Source organism: Myotis brandtii, unplaced genomic scaffold (genome assembly GCF_000412655.1).
Source record: "Myotis brandtii unplaced genomic scaffold, ASM41265v1 scaffold397, whole genome shotgun sequence".
In the NCBI taxonomy this organism is placed as follows: Eukaryota; Metazoa; Chordata; class Mammalia; order Chiroptera; family Vespertilionidae; genus Myotis; species Myotis brandtii.
This window is the reverse complement of record NW_005365229.1, coordinates 2418709-2438664: the sequence shown is the minus strand read 5'-3', so window position 1 is coordinate 2438664 and position 19956 is coordinate 2418709. Positions and strand designations below refer to the sequence as shown.

Below are 19956 nucleotides of genomic sequence, written 5' to 3'. Positions count from 1 at the left end.
CAATGACAAAGATCAACAGATGTGGGATACCTGCCACGTGAATTGCTTGGGTCGGGATGATCCATTATGTAGACACGTTCCCTATGTGTGAGAACAGATCGTGGCATTATGCTACATCTAAACTTCTCGTATGTGAAAGCACATTGTTGCCTCTGCTAGGTCACCTTCTCCAGGACGTCACAAGCACACAAGCTAGTGATGTCTACCTGCAATGGGAACATCCTCTTTGAGAGTCAACATAGTGTCATCTACTCACCAGTCAGATCAGGGTTCAAGTTTTAGTTTCTCTGTGGGAACTCGCACAAATACTTAACCATTCTGAGTATCATGCTTTATCTGAACGTTCGATAATGATACCCACAGCATAGGGGCTCAATGAGAATTCAGTGGAATGCTGTGTGCAAATTGTTTATCATGGTGTTGACACAGAGTAAGCATTGGATGCTTATTATTATTTTATTATGTTATTATTATGTGTCTGTTATTGTTGCTGTCTTATGTACACTCACATATATATGTCCCTATATGCCCCAAATAGATACTGAGTTCCTTTAAGTCACTATGTCCATTACTTTGTTATTTTTAAGATCATCGTTAACTTAGGAGGACTTGGATATGATTAAATTAGGTGCAACTGAACACCCACTGTAGATGTACCCTAAGCCTGTTTCCTGTGTTATCTCATTTAGTCATTGTCAGAATCTGCTAAGAGTAATTTTTATTTCCACCTAATACATGCAACAACTGAGGCCCAGAGATATAAAATAACTGACTCAAGGTCACACAGCTAGGAAGTGCTGAAGCCAGGATTTGTACCCAGGTGGGTACAACCCCCAAGGTCAAAGGTCTTCCTTCACACATAAACTCATCTCTTCAAATATTGTCATGGGTCCTCTCACAGACCTGTGAGAAGCTGGATGGGGAATGGAAGTTGTGCTTAAAGAAAGAGTGTTCAGAGCAGGATTTTAGTGATGAATACCTGCGTCACAGGTGGAGACCCTTGGGATGCCAGAAGAAAACGTGGTTTCATTCCAGAATTATTCACTCATTCATGTATTCATTCAGCAAATACTTAATGAGCACCGTTTTTGTGCCTGATACCATGTTAGGTGCAAAGCATTCAGTGGAGAACAAAACTCTCCCTGTCTGAGTCCTCATGGAATGTTCCGTCCAGCCAGAGAGGCAGAGCCTATCACAGTGTTGGCGAACCTTTTGAGCTCGGCGTGTCAGCATTTTGAAAAACCCTAACTTAACTCTGGTGCCGTGTCACATATAGAAATTTTTTGATATTTGCAACCATAGTAAAAGACTTACATTTTTGATATTTATTTTATATATTTAAATGCCATTTAACAAAGAAAAATCAACCAAAAAAATGAGTTCGCGTGTCACCTCTGACATGTGTGTCATAGGTTCGCCATCACTGGCCTATCAGGTGGTTGTGTTCTCCTGTGCACTTGGAGCTGAGATAAATGCAATGAGATCAGAGCCGGTCCTATATTTGCTCAGAGCAGGATCCTGGAGGCTTTGCTAAGGAAGGGACATTTGAGCTGAGAGTTGAAACCACATGGGGTGGAAACCATGGGGGTCTATCTTCTCTTCAGGCTCTGCTCCTGGGGTCTGGCAAGTCCAATCACAGGTGACACTGAGCCTCCCCGTTATCATCTTTCCTGCATCTGAAGGCACAGAGCTCCCCGTGTCAGATTTCTGCAGAGTTGGTTCTCTCTTTCCACACCAGGTTTTTTATGTGGGAAGTTGTGTGGTTTCAGGATGCCTGAGATCCTTTGGTCTCCTTAATACCAAGAGTGGGCCAGGCCAGCTGCAGGCACGGATGGGTTTAGGGAAACTCAGTTCATGTGACCACAGGAACATTTGCTGAGAAGCCTCATTCGTCTTGTTGGAAAGAACTCACTGGCCATTTCTATGACAAGAAGAAGCGCTTTCGCCTTTGAAGCAATTTTGTGCGATGCCAATGATCAGTCAGGAGTTCCTCTCCTTTTCTGCCAGTGTTTTATTGTTCAGCCTAAGAATCTGTCTGCAGGAACTAAATATCTTCTCCTGCTCTGATTTACTTCGCCCTGATCCATGGTACCTCTAAGGAAACGTCACGGGCCACAGGAAATCCCCCTCTTTCAGCATTGGAAAGGGGGAATTCTTTAGGTTCCTGGTGGGATTGGTCAAGAAACTATTTTCAGGGAAGCCGTTATGTGAAGGTGGTGCTCACACTTTCTCTTCCTGCTAGAAATGAGCCTCAGGGCCCCACCAAAGAAGCCAAACTAGACAGCACCTCTCTTTTAAAGATGGGTACACAGGACACTGGGTAAAATGGGATGTCTAGGGCCACAGGGAACTGGATTTGGATCCTGGCTTTGCTGATTACTAATACTAAGACCTGGGGCAGGTTCTTTAGATTCTTATATACCTAGTTCATCATCATCAAAAGGGGAAGGATGGATGTTGTGCCTGGAGGGAATCCTATATAATAAAAGGCTAATATGCAAATCGACCAAACAAAGGAATGACCGGTTGCTATGACACACACTGACCACCAGGGGGCAGAGGCTCAATGCAGGAGCTGCCCCCTGGTGGTCAGTGAACTCCCACAGAGGGAGCACTGCTCAGCCAGAGCCCTGAGCCAAGTTCAAGGGCCAACTAGTGCATGAATTTTGTGCACCGAGCCTCAGTGAACTCCCACAGAGGGAGCACCGCTCAGCCAGAGCCCTGAGCCAAGTTCACGGCCTACTAGTGCATGAATTTTGTGCACCGGGCGTCTAGTTTTGTAAATAAAATGCCTGGTACATGACAAATGCTTAGTGTTGGATAATGATCACAATTGTTATTATTTATTTATTTATATCTCTGTGAACTTCTGTGCCAGCCTTTATATCAGGGGGCAGGCAGAAAACTCTTTCTATCAAGGGCCAAGCAGTAAATATTTTTTGGTTTGTGAGCCATGGAATGTCACAACTGCTCATCTGTATTGTAGTATGGATGATACACAGGTGAATGAGCATGGCCATGTCTCAATAAAACTTTATTCGCAAAACCAGGCCATGGGTTGGATTTGGCCCATGGCTCAGAGTTTGCCCCTGATCCACGTGGCGATCTGCTTTGGCACAGTTGCCTGGGCTTGAGCAACCTGCTCGTGTGGTCATGGGTAAGTCACCAAAACATATGCCGTAATGAACAAACCCCACCAGAGCTAGGATCAGCCAATAGGGCACTGTCTTGGGAAAACACACCAGTATCTTGTGCCCATCCTCTGTGTCTGGGGTTCAGCAGGGCATTGGGAGGTGTGGATAACAGACAGGAATGTGGTCTGGAACCCAGGGGTCAAGTTGGGCATGCTCTCTGCCCTTCACTGTGTGGGTTCCTGAGAGACAGTTTTTTTGACTCTGAAGCATATTTCAAGTGCCTAAACTGGGCCCAGCCACAGGGACATCTCCTGTCTGGTTACATGAGAAGAACTTGATGGTATTTGCCAGCTGTGAACACATACCTCCTTCCCTCACTCTACACCCAGAGAGTTTTACATTCATAGAGATGGAAATAATCAGGTCTCGTGTGTATATTTCCCTTCACAGAGCTACTATCACATGCTTTGAATTCCATGTCCTGTCTTATGTACTTGGTGGGAAAAAAATAATATAAATACACTTTGAAATTTCCCTAGAGTTCAGCTTCCCTGTTCAGACTGAGTCAAGCTAAAGTTTGGAGTAGAATAAAAAGAGCCTCGTTGCCTTCCACACACCCTGTTATCTCTGGTGGGTTCAAATGCAATTTCTCCGAGAAGGCCCTGGTGCCTTTGCTCCTTCTGGCCTTGAATCTGAGAGGCTCAGGATTTCTTTGGAGTACACACAGCCACCTTCTTTTGACAGACAGTGCGAATTAAAAGATCCGGTACGGCCCAGGAACTGGGGACCCAAACTTGGCCCTTGGGTTTTCATTTACGGTTAGGCACTGCAGACACAATTACTGCTGACAGGGACACAGAGGCTGGTGGCAGAGTGCGGTGACAGGAGGCTCATGCCAACCCGTAATTGGGAGGATTATTTTTAATCAGAACATACCCTACAGCACAAACATTAGAAATCTCCTATAAGGCCAAGACAGGAAATTAAACACACCAACAATAAACCTCAGAGTGGGGTGGTGGCGTATGGAGTGTAATATCATTAGTCTCTCCAAGGTCCCTGGAGCTTTGAGGAGAGTTTTGCTTCCTGAGGGAGGGAGCCTGGGGAGGATCTTTCCATGGAAAAAGCACAGATACTGTACCTTGCTGGAGAGCTGAGTAGAGCTAAAGAAATGCAGCAGGCAGGCTAATGGATGCTTATTGCAATGAAACAGCCGACAGGTCAAAGAGAAGCTTTGGAGTAGGGGCTGCAACTGTATTTCATCAGTAAGGGTCTTTATTACAGAAATCTTAAATGATTTCTGAAAAATCATATACCTATTATGTGCCAGGGGTTGTGTTGGCTGTTGGTATGCCTGGGCTCTTCTGTCTCAGTTATCTGGATAATTTTATTTGACAAAATTTTGCAAAGCACTCTGGGGCTTTATTAGAAGGACTGTTGTTGACCAAGTAGGCACTGTTGTTGGACATGGGGCATGATAAACATGTATTGAGGAAAAATGCCAGGTGGTTATGCTGTGAAATCTTCACACCTCACTCCTGAGGTCACACTCCATCGCTGAGAAAACGGAGGCCCAGCAGGTGGTTATGCTGTGAAATCTTCACACCTCACTCCTGAGAAGGTCACACTCCATCGCCGAGAAAACGGAGGCCCAGCAATTTGCCCGAAGTCACACAGCTAAATGAACGGGAGCGCTGGGTTTGAACCCAAGACGGTGTGCAAAATGCATGCGTCACTCATGAATAAGATGAAGCATAGCCTGGGCTCTAGGGTGCTGCCCGTCCAATGGAGAGGACGGACATAGAGACAGAGGTCTGTGAGAGGGGGACACTCAGACACACTAATGCATAGCTGAGCTTGGGGAAGTGTGATCCTCACTGTGCTTGTGGGGCTTAGCGAGGGGTCAACGAGGGCTTCCCAGTGACGCAAAGAATAGGTACATGTTTGCCAGACAGACAAAGAAGTGACAGAGTCCCAGGCATGGGTACCAGCTGGTGCAATCATGTGCTGCTATCAGAGAGCCTGGGGCATTCAGTGTGAGTTTAGAACTCTTGGCGCATAGTTTTGGTTCTTGCTCAGCTCCATCACTTACCTTCAACCAATATGGGGGAAGGGAGGAACAGAGAAAATATTTTAGGAATACTGAAGCCAGAGACCAGGCATCTGATGTGGGATTGGGTGGGATGCTAAGAAATGATGTGGGAGACTGGACTCAGAGTCTCCCAGGCCTCCCTTGGGGGACGGTGCCCCCAGCAAATCCAGGGACACTTGCATGGCCAGGTGCCGCTGATCTGATTATCCAGCTGCAGTGGTGGCCGCTGGGCAGCAGCCCTGTGTTCTGTGCTGAGAGTCCCTGGATTCCCTTGGGGAGGGTCTCTATCTTCAAACTAAGGGGGCTGCATGCCCTTCCCACCCTGGCTCTCCCACCCCAGGTGATCGCACCAGCCTATGCACACTCACCATGCCACATGGCATGGAACACGCCCACATTTAATGGCTGCATCACCCTGTGCTGATGCGGCCTCAGGCCCCTTTCAAGGACAGTTAGACTCCAGACCCCAGGATAAGGCCAGGGGCTGCTGGGCAGCTTGGAGAGAGTGTGTCCCATCACAGTCATCGATGGGGTCAAGACACAGGTGGCTTTTCTGGATGCAGGGCGGGTAGAGAAACCTCCCCCCACCCCCACCCCAAATGGGTGAGATGCCACCTTTGAGACCAGGGTCCTACTTGCAGCTCTTTTTTTTTGACAATAAACAGAAGCCCACTCAAAACAGCTCAAATAGTGGGGATATTTATCACCCGGCACAGGGGAGAGTCACAGCACTGAGAGTGAGAGGCAGGAGGTGCACTGAGTCCCATGAGGGACTGGCATCTTGAGCTACCAAGTGATCAGGGAACAATGTGGTCCCCAACCCCCTGGGAAACCTCCCTTCCCCATGGTCCCTCCACTCTTGCCTCTGCTCTCTACACTGTTCTTCTTGATCCGAAGCCTGCCTTCTGTTTCTCTCCATGAACATATGGCAGAGAATGGGGACCCCACAATCACTGAATTCTCAGTTTTAGGAACTTAACAGTGCCTTCCAAGTTCCTGGGAGAAATGGAACAGAGAGGGTTCCATCCCTGCTCCACGCTGCCCTAACATAGCCAGGATTGAGTACCTCAGACATGGTCTCTGGGATGACAAGGAAGAGGGGCTAGAGAGGGGCAGCTCTCAGAGGGGCCTCATAGTCACCCCAGAGTGCCTAAAGTTAGCAATGAGGCCAGTAAGCCTCCCTTCCCTCCTCCCTTTCTTTCTCTCTCCTCTCCCCTCTCCTTCCTCCCTTCCATCTTTCCTTCCTTTGGCAAATATTTATCAAATGCCTCCCATGTCCACAGCAATGTGGTCAGAGCTAGAGTTAGCCCCTGCCCCCAGAGCTAACACACTGGTGAAACAGGCAGACTTTGACAAAATCATTTAATTGACTAGTAAATGATAGCTGTGAGATGCACTCAGCAGGAAGGATAATGGGCACTTGAGACCAGGAGTAGGGTTTTCATCCTGAAGTAAGGATAGATGTGAGTTTACTGGGGATAAGACCATCCCAGGTCAGAGATACAGCCTGTGCAACTCCCCTGTGGTAGGTGGGGAGCATAGGGTGACCCAGAAACGCAAGGTCCCTGGGGCTGGTACACAAGGGGTCTGGAGAGCGGGGGTGCCTGCTCACTAGTCCTATACAATAAAGGGGTAATATGCAAATTAACCCTCACATCTTCACAAGATGGCTGCCTACAACCAGGCTGGCAGGGTGGTTAGTGAGGGACAACCAAACGACTGAACAAGCAGGCTGCATGGGGCAACCAGGCCGGCAGGGGGGTTAGTGAGGGACAACCAAACAACTAAACAAGCAGGCTGCGTGGGGCAACCAGGACGGCAGGGGGAGCAGTTGGAGGTAACCAGGTCAGCAGGGGGGTGGCAGTTATGGGGCAACCAGGCTGGCAGGGGGAGCAGTTGGGAGTGGCCAGGCCAGCAGGGGGGGCAGTTAGGGGTGACCAGGCAGGCAGGAAGTTGAGCGGTTAGGAGCCAGCGGTCCCGGATTGCAAGAGGGATGTCCGACTGCCGGTTTTGGGATTGGGCCTAAACCGACAGTCAGACATCCCCTAATGGGTCCCAGATTGGAGAGGGTGCAGGCTGGGCTGAGGGGGACCCCCGCCCCCGTGCACGAATTTCGTGCACTGGGCCCCTAGTAAATAAATAAGGCCAAAGCTGTGACCAGGAGTGCACCATGCAGGTGTCAGGCAGTCACAGGGACATGGGTCCCTCCTGCACAGAGTGGGAAGCCATCCATGGTGCATCCCATTATGTAAGGACCATTCTACCTGCTCTGTGGTGGGATGAGAGGTGCAGCCTGCAGGCAGGAAGAGAGCTTAGCAGCCTATTGAGGGGTGTTCTGCCTGGAGAAATCCACCAACCCATGATGGCAGAGACCACAGAAGTAGAAAGGTTGCAGTAGCCAGCCCTGTTTATAGTCCGAGTTACAAACTTAAACAACATACCCCCTACAGGGTCAAAATTGGTTGGCTATTTTGTGCATCCATTTGGACTGAGTGCATGAGTGCAGGGCGGAGCGCTCCCCTCGGCACTTCTCCTTCCACTTCTCTGCTTGCAGCTCAGTAGCCCCAGCAAGGTCTCAGCACGGTGCGCACTCCATCCAATCCCACCAGGGCCCAGGATTCTCCCTGGTGCAAACCGCTCTGTAGGTAGTTTGCAGGAGTAATTGCAAACTCCAGACAATCTTGGTATTTTTGCTTAACCATTCACTCCTCTGGAACTCTGGAGAGCATCTTCGATTTTTCTTGCTGTCTGGTGCCATTGCTAATGACTGTTTCTCTTCTCACCTTGTAACAATGGTTCTCAGCCTTTGTGTTTATGAAACAATCCACCTGGAGGATTTGACAAGTTCTTATTAATGTAAAGAGGGGGCTATACAATGCAGTGAAACTGCAGGTTTAATTACAAATAGGCATAAAAGTGTGGACATCAGGCTGACATGGACATGAAATTAACGTTATTATCTGGACAGGAAGTCTGAGAGGCCAGAGAAGCCATGGTGCTCAGAGAAAGCTTCTTCTTGAGGCCCAGGCTCTTCCTTGGTGATGTAACGCTGTGGCCGATGAGGAAAGCTTTTTATGCTCCCCAGTGCAGTGAGCAGCAACTAAGTGGCTGGCCACTGTGCCAGAGGATAAGGCTACCGAGTTGAAGAGAACATAGTCCTTGCCCACTAGGACTTCATAGCCTGGGCAGGGCCAGTCTACAGAGGGTGAGGGAGAGCATATGGTTCTTGTTAGGACATGTGAAAGGCCAGCAGGAATAAAAGAGTCAGTGAAAGCTGCAGAGAGAAGTTCACACTTGGCGGATCTTGAAGAATGAGTTCAGATTGGCCCAAATGAAGGGCATTTCAGGAAGAAAAATGTGGCCTACAGGTGAGAGGTGTAACAGCGCCTGTGTCTTTTAAGTAGTTACATTTAGGCAGATCTTGGAGTATGTGAGCTAGTGGATTTAGTGAGTGGTGGAAGCAACTGGGGAAGAGAAGGGGCAGGGGTTAAGAACATTGAACCTGACCATAGGAGCTGTCATTATTTTTATTAAATGAGAGGATGCATGGAGATTTTGATACAAAGACTGAGATATACTATGGGCTCAATAAAAGTACTGGAGAATTACTACTATTATATTTCGATGATGATGATGATGCCACAGATAATTCTTCAGCTGAGGTACACTATGAATTTATAGAAGATAAACATATAGTTTGACTATTCACTTCCTAAATGTCCTAACTCTTCTCCCTAAATCCTGTTCTCCCACTTCATTCTTCTCATCATGACAATCTCAGCGCTATCGCCTTTTCCTCAGCAAAACCTCCCCCAGCATCCGTGACCAAGCTCTGTCCTCCCCACTGGACACCAAGAGGACAGTGCCCGGCATAAAAAAGGGCTTAAGAAATAATAACTTTTAAACAGCATTGACTTTGCAATAGGCACAATGCTAAGTACTTTACATGTATGAACTCTTATTACTCACCTCAATTAAATTTGTGGAGGTCGGTATTCTGTTTATTTTCATTTTACAGAGGTTGAGGGTGAGACAAGCAAGGTTAAGTGACTTGTCCATGGTCACAAAACGATTAGGTGGTGGAGCCATGGGTGAATGGGATGGATAGATGAATGGAAGGAAGGAAGGAGGGAAGGAAGGAAGGATAAGCACTATCCTCACTATCTTCACCACCTCAGTTTCTTCTTCTGCAGACGCAGGTCTCTCTAATATTTTAGAACTGTTTGATGTTCTCAAGTGTTTTATTTATCAACACCAGTAAGCTCACCAAATGTGAAGAATGTTTTTTAAAAAAAGATCCATCATATTAAGAAAGGGGTTATATTTTCTTTTTCTTTAATTTAAAAAATATATTTTTATTGATTTCATAGAGGAAGGGAGAGGGAGAGAGAGAGATAGAAACGTCAATGATGAGAGAGAATCATTGATTGGTTGCCTCCTGCACGCCACCCACTGGGGATGGAGCCTGCAACTCGAGCATGTGTCCTCACCGGGAGTTGAACCATGACCTCCTGGTTCGTAGGTGGACACTCAACCACAGAGCCACGCTGGCCGGGCAATATTTTCTAAACAGTTATCTGCAAACAATGTTAGTAATTAAGCTCTGAAACTTTTGAATTGCATTAAGTTGTGGCATGAGTTGCATCACTACTTTACAGGAGTCCCTGGAAGCACACTGGATCTGGATGCTAGAATGCTGCAAACCAGACCCATTTGTTCTACTTAAGCTTCCCCCAGGGGGGAAGCAGGTCAGGGTCAACTCTCTTGGGTCTGGGATACCATCTGCGTCTTTCAGATCTGTTAGTAAATATTGATGTTTCTGATTGAAACATAACCCCTTTCTTAATATGGTGGATCTTTTTTTTAAACATTCTTCACATTTTGAGCTTACTGGTATTGATAAATAAAATACTTGAGAGCATCAAACAGTTTTAAAATATTAGAGAGACCTGGGTCTGCAGAAGAAGAAACTGAGGTGGTGAAGATAGTGAGGATAGTGCTATCCTTCTGATGTTATTGATGTCAGGTTGCAGCTGACCTCTACCCAACTCACTGAAGTATATGAGATTATAATGGCCATTTGCAGTTCAGGCAATATTTGGTTTATTTAAATATTAATGAAAATGAATCTTACTCCTTCTGATTGGCTGAAGATAGCCATGTTCATGAACTTTATTATCCATGGGGCACCTTATATCGCAGTTTTATTCATCGTAAATGAAGTCTCTTTGATCATTAGCTCTCAGGGATTGAGCATTACAGCATCTTGGAGTTCCAGAGTTTAAATGAAATTTACAGTTGATTTCCTCCCACCTGACTCTTTGCAGGAAAATCCACAATTAAATTTCTGAAAGATTGGCCTGCAGTCTTTCTGGAACACGTCCTGTGAGGGGGACCTCACTGTGTAAGACAAGAGTCTAGCCGAGTGGTTCTAAACTCCGTGTCCAGTTGCCCCAGTTCAAATCCAGGCTCCACCAACTATGTGCATACTTTGGGCAATTTACCTGAGCTATCTGAGCCTTGGTTGCCTCTTCTGCAGGACAGAGAATAGTAACATCTTTCTAACAGGAATGTAAAAGGATTTTCTGAAAATCTATTTACAGATTTGAGCTTAATCATTTTCATCAGCATCATCATCACTCATTGTTAAATTCACTGTATGGTCAAGAACATATTTAAGAAGTTACTATCACAAAAAAAATGCAGACACCATTCAAGAATGCATTTCCGATTCTAAAGGCTTTCTTCTCTTCTTCCCTAGGAAACTGCTCAAAGACCTCATGCGAGTGGAACTCACAGCTTCCTGGATCCGGCTCAGCATTCAGTAAGTGCGGCCACTTTTGAACATTCATTACATAAATGCATCCATGTCTTTGATCCTATTTTCTCTGAAAAAGCTCTCTTCAGCCAGCCGGAAGTCCCCACAAACACTTTGCCACCTGCCTGGGTCTTTCTTTCCTGCAGGCCAGTGATGGATCCAGAGATGAGAGGACGGTTTGCTAGCAGAACCCCCACAATGAACACAGGATATGTGTGAGAGTGTGGATGGGTCCACCTTACCATTCCTGGGGATAAAATTCACTGCTTTTGTTCCCCTTTCGTCCTCTAAGTTTGTTTCATTTGGAGACATTTCATCCGGCTCTCTCAGTCCCAGGACCTTGCTCAGTAGAAAGAAATGCCAGGAAACCCAGACCAGTTAGGGAGACCACATGTTTCTTAAAGCCTTGAAGAACAATTCGGTTTGCTCTTTTAGAGCCAGAATACGTTACTACTATATAAGAATTACTGCAAAAGAGAAATTCTGTACTGTAAGATGCTGGGGTACATTTTAGAAATTCCATTTGTTTTTAGCAAGTAAGCACTTTCCGCCATCTGCCTTTCCCACTGCACAGAAGGCTTTGTTTTTCGGTGAAGCCAGCAGTATTTTGTCCGATCTCCCTGCCTCTTACTGCTTATCAGATGTTAGCTTTAGTGATGTGCATAACCTCCGACAGCAGCTCTTCTCGGCAATGGTTCTGTGGGCAAACAACTTGTTTTATGAATAAATCTGTAATAATGTAACAACAAAGATCAACATGCAAAAGGCTAACTGAAGGAAATATTTATTTTTTAAAGATGTAGCTTCCTCATTGGTTTCAGAATTTCTTAATGTATTCTATCTATTTCTGAGCGTGGTGGAGTATAATTTGATACATCAACTATCACAGAGGGGCAGGTAGAATTGGAGGCTGTGGGGCTCCAGGCCTGGAAGAGGCTGATCAAAGGAAATGCTTTTGCCCTCAGAGGTACAGCAGGGCTCCCCTCATCGCTGTGGAATTTGCATATGCGAACAGAGAGAAGGAGGAGGAGGGATGGGAAGAAATAAAAAGATGGTGTCTTCACTGTTCCCTACATCAGAATGGCTTAGTGTAACCCTGATCAGCTAAAGCCTGTATCACACAGGAGATTAGACCTGAAGCTTTTGTTCCCAATAATAAAGGACATTTTATGTCTAATTCCCTACATGCTACATCTATCTGGTAATGCCTTTGAAGTTGAGGCTGCAGCATTTCCTGAAAATTGTGAGATTTTGTAAGTGAAAAGGAGGGGGCTGTTTTGCATGCATTCTGTTCAAGTCTATTGGGTGTCACGTTAAATGTGCGTGAGACTTTATCTTTTTCTGTCTCGAGCACCATCCATCTCCTGGCCTCCTCTGTGGTGCTGGGACAGGGGTGGGATGGAGGAGGAGGGTTTCAAGGATGGGTTTTCAGCTGATTCATGACACTCCCACCCTTGTCTCTACTTTCTCAGCGTGATACATATTTCTGCTTCTCGGGAAGAAATCCATGTTCCAAACCTGAATTTGGGCTGAAGTTTCTAACCTCGGGGAGGCTCTGGTTTCTGAGATAATTAGTGAAAACGTTGTAAGGAACGCGTGTTAATTTGTCTTTTGATATGGTGTTTCCATATCTACAATTACAGTCTGAAGAGGAAAAAATTATTAATTTGCTGCTCCAAACCAGTGTGCAGTTATGTGATAATTTGAACAAAATTAAAAAGGAAGAAATGGAAAAACTCCTCATTTGGGGATATTGAGAGCAGCTGCCCCGTGTCGGTGTGTGCCTACCAGATGGTGATGCTTTCCTGTGATCACAGCTTCTCCTGCACTGGGAACCTCATTCAACTTCCAGGGCCAAGAGGTCCCTTCGCCCAGAACAAGGGTGGAGTTCTGGGAGATTGGTTACCCGGAGAACATAACCCGGTGTCTATGTTGTCCATATACTTGGGCCTTGGGCTCTGTTTACCAATAACGTGTAGTACATCGCAGGTTAGGAAACTGCTCCACTCTTAGGGGACTGTAATGAGAGCAATGAATTTGCAGTTGCAATTTGCTTTTTGCTTTTTTTTTCCTTCCCTAAATGAGATTTTCATTTGCTCTTCTTTAACAAAATGTACTTGGCATACAATATTATATTGGCCATATTAGTTTTAGATACAATATCGTGATTTGACATTTTTTAATTTTTTTTATTTATTTCAGAGAGGAAGGGAGAGGGAGAGAGAGCTAGAAACATCAAAGATAGAAGAGAATCATTAATTGACTACCTACTGGGGATCCAGCCCACAACCGGGGCACATGCCCTTGACTGGAGTCAAACCCGGGACCCTTCAGTCCACAGGCCAACGCTCTATCCACTGAGCCAAATCGGCTAGGGCTGTGATTTGACATTTTTATACTTCACCATGTGATCACCCCCTTAGATCTAGTAATCATCTGACACTGTGAAACTTATCACAGTGTTCTTGACCACATTCCCCTTCTGCTTTTTCACCCATCCAAGTCCTACTTGAGGATTGCAGTTCGGGACTTTCAAGGAGACTGATACAGAACAACATCAATGGATAATACACTGACCACCAACCTTCTCTGATAAGTATAGACAGGTCATTACCGATTTGGTTTGGAATCACGGTTCTCAACATAGTCATCTAAATTTCTCCTTTATTTTTCAATTACAGTTGCCATATAGCATTGTTTTAGTTTCAGGGTACAACATAGTGATTAGACACTTACATAACTTATGAAATGATCACCCAATACATCTATTACCCACCTGACATCATACATAGTTATTACAGTATCATTGACTATTGTTGTACTTTACTATTGTTGTACCTATGCCTATTCTGTAACTTCCAATTTGTACTTCTTAATCCCTTCACCTTTTTTTTTAACCCATTTCCCAAACCTGCTTCCATTGGCAACCTTCAAAATGTTCTCTGTATCTATGCATCTGTTTCTGTTATGCTGATTTATTTTTTTTTTAATTCCACATATAAATGAAATTAAGTGACATTTGTCTTCCTCTGTCTGATATTTCACTCACCACAATACCGTCTAGGTCCATCCATGTTGTTACCAATGACAAGATTTCATTATTTTTTTATGGCTGAGTCATATTCCACTGGATATATGCATCACATCTTTATCAACTCATCTATTGATTGTCACTTAGGTAGCTTCCATATCTTGGCTATTGCAAATAACGCTGCAATAAACATATAGATGTATATGATCTTTGATTTAATGTCTTGGTTGTTTTTTGTTGTTGTTGTTGCTTTTTTTTTTGGATAAATATCCAGAATTGGAATTACTGGGTTCTTTGTCTTTTGTTATAGACTTTGTTTTAAAGTCTATTTTGTCTGGTATAAGTATTGCTACCCTAGCTTTTGTTTCTTTTTTTTTATCCAATTTTCATGAAATATTTTTTCTATCCCTACACTTTCAGTCTGTGTGTCTTTTGATCTGAAGTAGGCCTCTTATAGACAGCATGTGTTAGGGTCTTGTTTTGTTATCCATTCAGCCTCCATATGTCTTTCAATTGGAGCATTTAATCCATTTTCAAGTAATTGTTGACAGATATGTATTTATGCCATCCTATTATTCATATTTTTATCTTTTTTTATTCCTCTTCTTACAGAAGACCCTTTAATATTTCTTGTAATATTGGTTTGGTGGTGATGAAGACATTTAGCTCTTTTGTGTCTGGGAATCTCTTTATCTGATCTTCATTTCTAAATGACAGCTTGCTGGGTAGAGTAATCTTGATTATAGGACATTGCTTTTCCTCACTTTGAGTATATCTTGCCACTTCCTTCTGGCCTGAAATGTTGCTGTTGAGAAATCAGCTGACAGTTCTATGGGAGCTCTTTTGTAGGTAAGTAACTGCTTTCCTTTTGCTGCTTTTAAGATTCTTTCTTTGTCGTTAACTTTTCGCATTTTAATTATGATGTGCCTTGGTGTGGGCCTCTTTGGGTTCATTTTGTGTGGGACTCTGTGCTTCCTGGACTTGTATGTCTAGGTTAGGAAAGTTTTCTACCATTATTTTTTTTCACATATTTTTTAAATTTCTTGCTCTCTCTCTTCTCTTTCTAGGACCTCCATGATGAGAATGTTGGTACACTTGAAGTTGTCCCAAGGACTCCTTATACTATCCTCATTTTTTAATCCTTTTTCTTTTCACTGTTCTGATTGGGTGTTTTCTGCTTCCTTATCTTCCTAGTGCCACATGCAGCACAGATTGCCACACCCACTTCTGGGTGTCCCTTTCAACTCACAGTGCCTAAAATCAGACCAAACCCCACTCACTCACCATTCTCTCCCCAGGTGCCCCAGTCCCAGCTTCTGTCATCACTGACTTTGTCTTGTTTTTTATCCACCACCAAGAAAAGAGTAAGTCTTTGATCTGGGTCTTTAAAAAGCCTTCTTTCCATCCCCTGTGTTGGCATAAACTTCCTGCTATTCCTTTCCCCGTGGTTGTGAGGTCTTCTTAAGTGGTGGTCATGCCTAAAGCCACCCTCCCTGATTGCATCCTGCATATGGAAGGACTAACATTCCTACAACATGGAAATCACCTAGCTGCTTATTCATTAAGCTAGTCCCTATCTGACACTTTGTCTTCTCTTTAGGGGTGTGTTCTATTCCAATTAGGCAAGTTCAGCTCCTGACTGCTAAAGATGCTTACTTCCCAACTCCAAGCATCTGCTACTCTTGGTCTCACCAGCAGGGAAACCCTTTCCCATTCTCTTAGTTTACACTTCTGCATGGATCTCTGTTCAGATCCTCCTGATGAATGAACTTTTCCCCATGTGCTCAGTTTCTTGATTTCCCCTATGATAAAGGCAATATGAGGTCATTTTTCAGTGTAGACATTTGACCCCATGATATTATATATAATCTGATTATACATATAATCAGATTTTATTATATATATATATATGTGTGTCTATATATATATAATCTGAAGCTCAGTAGAGCAGGCAAGGTGGAACAGTAAAAGGGTGAATGGAAAAAGAGCAAATTCTCTCAAGTTAAAACAGTCAGCAGATTGACTGGAAATGGGAGGTCAGGCATCCGTTGGAATACAAGAGGGAAGGAGAACAAGAGAGGAGTGATGTAAGAGTGTTAACTTAATCCATTGCCAAGCCCAGGGTGGGTTTCACCAGTTACATTGAGAGCCCCATGGTCTAGCGGGCACACAAAATTATGCTCATTGGGTAACTCTCACTGACCTTCCCGTTTGCTTTGACACTTGACCAACCACCAACGGGCCAGCATACATTCTTGTCCACACATTCCGTAGGTGTATCTCTTGTCTCTCTTTAGCTGCTGCATAGCAGCGTCTGTTAAATTTTTCTTTCTCTGCCTCTCTCCCCTCTGCTAGATCAGGAGGAGAAGTCCAGGGGATCTTTGTGATGTAATGAATATATGGAATGACAGAAGGAACATATTTCTGTTCTCTTACTGGCACGGTAGTGGGATTCAAGCCCCATGGATAAAGAAGGAGAAGCCCTCAGTGGCAGCCCACTGCCTGCCCTGCAGTCTCCACCACTTCCCCTGGTTTAAACCTGCCCAGGCTCACCATGCACTCTAATGACCCTTCCTATTCCTTGTGCTTTTTGTGTCTCCTCCGTGGACTGGAGAGTCTCTGAAGGCATGATGCATGGCTGTCTCAGTCACCGCCCTAACCCTAACATCCCCCAAAGTGAGAGCGGATTTATATGATGGGTGACTTGCTCAGCTGCATGGATTAGGGCTGTGAAAGGTGATTGCTCTCTTTGTATTTTGAAACCGTTCTTCTCTCATTCAGAACCTTCTACCCCACCTCCCAATCTAGATCAATCTTTGAAAAATGGGAAGAACCTGGCTTCTGTCCTGGCTTTATGAATTGACCACATGATCTTAACAACAGATTTGACCAGTCTGATTTCAGTTGCCTCATTTAAATAATTATACTACTGAAGAATTGAACTAGAATAGTCTATAACTAAGGCCCCTTCCAACTTGGAATTCAGTGAATAAACACAAAAGAAAGAAACGAAGCCACAGCAGAGAAGGCTGAAGGGAATTATCACCATCCCAGTGAGGCAGAGATTGATGAGCTGTGACCAGCAGTGGCCTCTCCCACCCCACCTGCGGGCACAAATGAGCCCATTGTCTCCTGGACAAGAAAATTCACCAGACAGGTTCAAGAATAATACAGCACTGATAGTCTGCTTTCTCTTTAGTGTATTAATAAACTGATATTTATATGATTTGATCCAACCTCTTGGTTGCATAAAGAGAATTAGAAGAAATGAAAAGAAATAAAAGCAGGGTTTGCCTGCAACCTCTTCTATTTGCTTGAGCACCAAAAATGTGTATTCTTTGTATTCATCCTAATTACTCATCAGTTTCTGATTGAATGACCTAAGGAAAACAATGACTTGGGGTTTCTGCTATTATGATTCACTTAAGCAAAAGATTAGATCTACATCTACTTGCTGTTTCTGCTCAACATTGTGATGTGAGGTTGTTTATTGAGGACATTGGTGAATGGTACAATGGCTGGAAATTGCAAAGGGCAAATACAGATTATGGTGGAATGACTTGTTAATAAGTTATGGAAACAAAGAATTGGTTTTTCCTAATGGAGGAGACTACAGATTTCCTCACCTTTTGAGAAGCTCCAAAGCAAAAAGATAAACTTTATTCCAAGTGCTGACAGCCAGAATAATTTTTTTTAAAAAAAAATGTGCCTTGTTTCTTTGGGATTCAGGTAATTATTTTCACAAATGAGGATTCTTGTATCAAAATGTGCCAATCCCAACTCCGTGCCCAGCACACAGTCAGTGCAAAATAAATGGTAACAGTGATTACTATTATTCTTCAGAACAATCACATAACTACTCTCCTACTGACTGGTTTGTGTGTGAGAGAGAGCTAGAGGCAGAAAGAGAGAGAGAGAGAGAGAGAGAGCAAGAGTGAGAGATAGAGAGAGAGAGAGAGAAAGAGAGAGAGAGAGAGAGAGAGAGAGCAAGAATGAGAGAGAGATATATATTTGGCAAGCTGGTTATTCATTGGATCTTATTCTCTCTATTTAAGAAGGATACGTTATTTTAAAAATCTGTATTGTGGTACATTCCAGCTCAGCGTGTTATGACATTGACATATGAGTCAATATTCTTACCCTGGTAATGTCATCAACCTTCCTTCCTTTCTTTCCTCCATTCCTTCCTTCTTTCCTCCCTTCCTCCCTCCCTCCTTTCTTTCCTTCCTTCCTTCCTTCCTTCCTTCCTTCCTTCCTTCCTTCCTTTCTTCCTTCCTTCACAAGCAGCAAAGGTACAGTTAACAGACCTAGGACCCCGAATTCATGATAAAATTGTAAGATGAAATTTAAAATGAATAAAACAATGCAAGTTGTATTCATTATCATGGACTAGCCAGTCACAGAGAGGAATATACACTCTGCAAGGACATGACCAGATCCATCCCTGGTGTGGGAGAGGGCCAAGATGTATCCACTTACAGGTCAGTGTTTCTCTTCCATCTTCCTGGGCCAGGTTCTGTCCTTTCTGAGCTGGCTGGCCTTCCTCCTGGACCCCCTGCAACCTTCCCCGAATGGCCTTGCCCTTGCAAGGTGTGTCCTCCCCTAGCAGTGGCCAATTACACGCCACAGGGCCAGCCTTTCTCCACCAAGTCCATAAACCCTGTCTCTGTGCAGAATCAATGCCCATTTATATCTGCTAATGCGTTAATAACAGGAACGTCCCTGGCCGTGACCTACCTGAGTCATTACACACTAATCGTCAGAGGCAATTTCGAGCAGATTGACGAGTGATCGGTGTCCTCCCCAGCGTCCAGGCAGGAGGACACACGGCTGCCTTCACAGCCCCTGAGCAGATGGCCCGGGAGCGTAATCACACACCACAGCCGGTGCAGGGCTGGCTGCGGGATGGGGAAGCTCCATGTCTTGCATGCAAAGCTGAGCTCTCTCACCTGGGGGCTCTGCTCCAAGTACCTCCTTTCATTTTGGAACAGAATCCAAGCCCTCACTGACCTTTGTGCTCATTGAAAACTCATCACACAAATAACTCTCTAAAGACGTTGAGAAGATGAGGTTTACCTGTATCATTCTAATATGGCTGAAGCCGGTCTAATTCTTTCCCCCTTTGCTGTGCAATCCCTTTCCAGATGCCTGGTCCAAAGCCATGCTCAGTTTGTGCTTGTGATTGGACATTAAGATTTCTTCCCTTAAGTTTTAGCTTGACCATTTGTTGTTGCTGTATCACTCCCTACAATGATCATTTTGAAGGTTACACAATATATTATTAGGAATACCTAGGAGGTGCCTGCTCTTTCACTAACACCGTTATTGCCAAGTTAATGCAGCATCTACCAAGTTTTCTTCCTTGGAATAAGTTTTTGAGGATAAATACCCCTGAGAGCAATTTTTCAGTGAAAGGATATACGCATCTTTATGATTTTGGATGCATTTTGCTAAGTCATTTTTTAAGTGGATAGTGTTAATTTATAGGCAGCTCATTGTCTTGTGGACTTTCTGCTCTCAGCTGTCTGTCTGTCTGTGAGTCATTTGCTCATCATGAAGATTCAGATTATATGTAAGAGGAGCTAGGTAGTGGGGTTGGGAATAAGAGTCAAATCGAACCTTTACCTTCAAGGAACTCAAAGAACAGAGGCAGAAGCCAGATTAGAAGACAACCCATTGTTCTCTGATATGATGGCGCCCTACGGAAAAGGAGTTGCAGAACCCATGGATTCTGGCACAAGACATTATTTCTGAGGCTAGTCCAAGTTAGGATCCTCAACCTTTGAGTGATCTGAGGTGAATGCCATGCTATTTCTTGACAAGGGTTTAGAGATTCTGGAGGTCAGGGATGTGATGGTTCTCCAGTCCCATGTACCATCTA

The 19956-nt window shown here is 44.5% G+C and overlaps 1 protein-coding gene across 1 annotated transcript in view; it reads left to right on the top strand.

The window, feature by feature from the left end:
* RBFOX1 (RNA binding protein, fox-1 homolog (C. elegans) 1) overlaps positions 1-19956 on the top strand; it is a 2191581-nt gene that overhangs the window by 912532 nt on the left and 1259093 nt on the right. The window contains 1 exon segment of the mRNA XM_005872925.2: positions 10988-11050. Within this exon segment, the coding sequence (XP_005872987.1) occupies positions 10988-11050 (63 nt within the window).